This window comes from Charadrius vociferus, unplaced genomic scaffold (assembly GCF_000708025.1).
Source record: "Charadrius vociferus isolate BGI_N301 unplaced genomic scaffold, ASM70802v2 scaffold1028, whole genome shotgun sequence".
Classification (NCBI taxonomy): Eukaryota; Metazoa; Chordata; class Aves; order Charadriiformes; family Charadriidae; genus Charadrius; species Charadrius vociferus.
This window is the reverse complement of record NW_009649564.1, coordinates 842,192-846,558: the sequence shown is the minus strand read 5'-3', so window position 1 is coordinate 846,558 and position 4,367 is coordinate 842,192. Positions and strand designations below refer to the sequence as shown.

Sequence of the window (4,367 nt, the reverse complement as noted above, 5' to 3'; positions counted from 1 at the left end):
GGGTGTTGCTCTCTGACCACCCCCCTCCCCGTGTCACCCGGCCCGGACCCGGTGTGGGGTGCACCCAAGGGTCCTTCTCCTGCTGACACCCCAGTTCTCTCCTCCCTGTGCTCCCAGACCTGGCTCCCACCCCCAGGACCCCCCAGACTCTGCTCCCAGTACCCCGGCTGCGCTTTCACCTGGGTGGGAGTCCTGCCAGAGACACACCACCACCACCCCCCCCCGATCAAGGCCACCCAGGGGTGCTGTGCCCTGGACCCCGGGGAGAGGCCACTCAGGGCATTGCCACAGGGAGCTGCGGTCTGTTTGTCACCCCAGCGTTTCGGTGACATCTCCTTGTCCCCCTTTCACAGCCTGTTTTTGGGACACCTTGGTGTCTCGTTGAGGCCATGGCTTCTCTTGGTGCCCCAGCACGGTCCTGCTCTTCTCCATTTCCAGCTCGTTTGGGGCTGGGGGCACTTCACGGGGGTGATGCCGGGGTGCTGGGGCAAGGGGCACCCTGACTTTCCCTCCCCATGCAGTGGCGGAGGCTTAACAGCATGTCATCTGCCCCATTCTGGGTGACATGAGCTGGGTGGGCAGGCGGAGGGGATGGGGTTGCTGTGACAATTGACTCTGTGGGGACCGAGCTGCTTTGCCTGGAGCCTGGGGGAGGGTGTGTGTGTGTGTGTGTGTGTGTGTGTGTGTGTACCTTCCTGCGCCTCCTCTCCACTGTTGATTTCTCATCCCCCCCTTATGCCCTGCAGGCATAAGGACCTTGAAAGGAGGTGAGCCGAGCTCTAACGTGCTCGCTCGCTCGCTTTATTCCTGCGTGGCCTGGATGCTCCGCACCGGTTTTTGTTTGGCTGCATTCAACGTGGCTCCCCGCTGCAGGTCTCAGAGCAGTGGCATTGTCCGAGTCCCAACTGGGTGTCCAGGATGCTCCTTCCAGGCTTGGGCTGTGCCTGTGCTCCTCGAACCCTCTCCCAAGCTCCCAGTTCTGCCCAGTTCCTCCCAGTGGGGATGCTGATCCCTGGGTTTTGGGGCTGCCCTGCAGCCTGGGGTGCACAGGAATCCCCAAGAGCGGGTATGTCATGGGGCTGGGGTCCTGTCCCGTCCTGTCCCATCCCCTCCCCAGCATTTCCTGGCCTGGGATGCTGCTGTGCTGCTCAGTGCCACCCTCTGTACCCCCAGGTTTTGTGGGGAGTGCCTGCAGCCCTGCCTCCAAGTGCCATCCCCACTCTGTCCGCTCTGCCGCATGCCCTTCGACCCCAAGAAGGTGGAGAAGGCTTCCAGCGTGGAGAAACAGCTTTCATCCTACAAGGCTCCCTGCAGAGGCTGCAGCAAGAAGGTAAAGCTCGTGGGGGAAGGCTGCCTGTCCCCGTCCTGCTGCCAGTCCCTCAGCCATAGTGCTGGGGGACGGAGGTTGCTTGCTTTCCACAGTTGGGTTTGTAAAATCCCCTATTTGGCAGGTCCTCAAACTGTACCTGTGAGGTGTGATGTCACCTCTACGTGTCACGGCTACCGCCATGAGCCAGGCAAGCGGGGCTGTGCGGAGATGAAGGCGCTCTCTCCTAGCTGCCTTTGTCAGCAGATTGGAGCTATTATTAGACAGTGGGGACCTTCAAAAGCAGGCTGAGGTTTTCCTGCAACACGGGAGAGGCTGAGACAAACCAGCTCTGCTGCTGCTGCTGAGACTAAGGATTTAGGTCTTGTTTAAGGTGCTGTGATCCCAATGGCCACAGGGGAGCTGAACTGCCAGCATAGCCTGTCCCAGCCTGGGGCAGTCTGGTCTGGAACACTTCAGGGACCAGCTGTAAAGCTGTGATTCATGGTGTGTCTCCGCTGGTGCGCTTTCTGGCTTCCGTTAGCTTTGGGGATCGTCTTGTAACTCCCTGGCTGCAGCCCAGGGCTGATCCCGTGCGGTGTCAGAGCAGTTTGGGGTTTCCGCCTGTCAGCAGTTCCTCCTTTGTGGAGGGAAATAGAGCCTGTGCTACAGTAACGCAGCCTGGGTGGCTTGTGTGTGGCCTCCGGAGGCATGTACAGTGAGCATGCAGCCCCAAATCTCTGTCCTGTGAGGACGGACAAGCTGGTGCAGCGTTGCCACGCTGGTGTGGGTCATCCTGCACAGACCAGTGTTCACTCTGATGTTGACTGGCCAAAACTTCTCCTGAGCTGTAGTGGAGGCTCCAACACTGTGTCTGGAAGGTGTTCCTGCAGCCTCCGGGAGTATTTCTTCTCTCCTTCTTCTCCAGGTGACCCTTGCGAAAATGCGCTCTCACGTCTCGTCCTGCGCGAAGGTGCAGGAGCAGATGGCCAACTGCCCTAAGTTCGTTCCAGTTGTCCCCACGTCCCAGCCTATCCCCAGGTACTGCCACACGTCAGGTGGGGAAACATCTCCATCTGTGCAGACTGTACTGGCACTCCCCTCCCTTACAAGCCCTAAAATCCGAGCATGTGTTTTACATTCCCTTGGGTAATCACAGGAAGAAACATCAGCGCCTTTTTCCTCCTGGCCATCTGGAGCCCCTGCCCTGTGTTCCGGAGTGTGGCATGGGAGGAAGGACCAACCAGACCAGGGTGGTTCAGCCTGGAGCGGGAACGGGCTGGGCTGGTTTCCACCAGGGATGGGTGGCACAAAGCCGAGCAGGGGTGGCTGGGTTAGTTTGGATGGAGATGATCCAGTCACTTCCTGAGGGATCTGAGCTTATCCTTGCTCTCTTTAGCAATATTCCCAATCGGTCGACGTTCGTATGTCCATACTGCGGGGCCCGGAACCTGGACCAGCAGGAGCTGGTGAAGCACTGCATGGAGAATCACCGCAATGACCCCAACAAAGTGGTGAGTGACGCTGGGATGCCGGAACGGGCTGGTTCTGTGCAGGGTAACTCCTGGAAATCCAAATACACCGTAGCTGATGCTGTGTCTGAGGCCACTGACATGGAGAGCTGCTGCTGCGCATAAACTACAGCTTTGTTTCCAGCTGGTTTAGTTTGTTTTAAATCCCTTTGATAGGAGGTGGGGACCTACCTCAGTTTGCTTTGTTAGAGGCTCTCTGGAACAAGCTGTCTCCGTCCCCCCGTGCCTGCAACCTGGGTGGTGCTGGATTTCCTCTCTCCATCCCCGCTGGGTTGACTGAGGCAGAGAATTTGCAGCTCTGGCGCTGTCTCAGAGGCACTTGTGCACACACGTGCAACTTACCAGCGGGCTAAAAGCAGCCTGGGCCACGTGCCAGAGGCTCTGTGCACCAAGAGGTCTGCTCGGAGGGGTGGGGGACCCCCCCCAAGTTTAGCTCATTCTCTGCATGACACACTCTGTGAGGGAGGGGGACCACTCCCCCCCTCCCCCGCCTGTTGTGACTGCACCAGCCCCCCCCCCCTCCCTCCCACCCCCGGGGGAGATAGGGGCAGAGGGGTCTGTGCCCATGAGTCATTTTGTCCCTGCGCACTGCAGGTGTGCCCAGTCTGCTCAGCCATGCCCTGGGGGGACCCCAGCTACAAAAGCGCCAACTTCCTCCAGCACCTCCTCCACAGGCACAAATTCTCCTACGACACCTTTGTGGTGAGTATGGCTCCGAGTCGAAACAGGGTGATCTTCCCCGAGTCCTGTGCTGAGCGGGTGGGAGATGAAATCCCTTTCCGTGCCAGGACCAGCCTGTCCTGCTGTGCAGCCTCTCAGGAGGGGAAGGGGATGGATCCTCTTTTGGACTTTACAGGAGGCACATGGTACATGTGTAGCCCCACTCGGGAGACCCCCGTGGGTGTGGGGCTGGGGTCCCTGCCTGCTGTGGGGTGCGCTCAAGCTGGTCATCATCAAACACGCCGGGAAAATGTCTCTGAAGGAGGGGAGGGAAATGTTACTGCTCTCTGTGAAGATGGGTTGTTTGCTCTGTGTTCCATTAAACTCCTCCCCTGAGGAATTTTAACACAAAAGCCCTTTTCTTTGAGGCTTGACAAGCAGTGGGAGGGGAGCAGCCCAGCCCTGGGGCTTGGGGGGGGTCTGGCTGCTGCATGTCGGGGGTATCCATGGCCCCCCTCGTGGGGAGTTGCTGACCCCTCCTGTGTGGGGGTGAGGGTATGATGGCCCAGACTTGGCTGCAGGGAGCGAAGGGAGGTTTTGTTAGCATCCTGCTTTTATCGCAGGGACGTTAGATTTCAGGGAAAGGGACCCACAGCTATTTACAGAGAAATATCCCCACCTTAGGGACCGATCGCTGTGTTGCATAAACCCGAACTGGAGAAGCCCGTGGCCTTGCTAGAAAGCTTTACCCTTTGGTCACAGCTTCCTGTGTGGGCAGGTTTCATCCCTGCCCGCTGCCAGGTCTAGGAGCAGGGCTGACGTTGGCAGATTCCAGGCAAGAGAGGGACCATGGGCGCAAAGGTTACCCC

The 4,367-nt window shown here is 58.9% G+C and overlaps 2 protein-coding genes across 2 annotated transcripts in view; one reads left to right on the top strand and one right to left on the bottom strand.

The window, feature by feature from the left end:
- Positions 1-432, bottom strand: part of CTU2 (cytosolic thiouridylase subunit 2 homolog (S. pombe)) — a 5,069-nt gene extending 4,637 nt beyond the window's left edge. Inside the window, exon 1 of the mRNA XM_009890049.1 lies at positions 314-432. Within this exon, the coding sequence (XP_009888351.1) occupies positions 314-432 (119 nt within the window). The remainder of the gene's footprint in view (positions 1-313) is intronic.
- A 314-nt stretch (positions 433-746) lies between these two features.
- Positions 747-4,367, top strand: part of RNF166 (ring finger protein 166) — a 4,191-nt gene continuing 570 nt past the window's right edge. Inside the window, exons 1-5 of the mRNA XM_009890043.1 lie at positions 747-767; positions 1,174-1,330; positions 2,235-2,347; positions 2,706-2,820; positions 3,433-3,540. Coding sequence (XP_009888345.1) covers positions 1,238-1,330; positions 2,235-2,347; positions 2,706-2,820; positions 3,433-3,540 — 429 coding nt within the window. The 5' untranslated portion in view covers positions 747-767; positions 1,174-1,237. The remainder of the gene's footprint in view (positions 768-1,173; positions 1,331-2,234; positions 2,348-2,705; positions 2,821-3,432; positions 3,541-4,367) is intronic.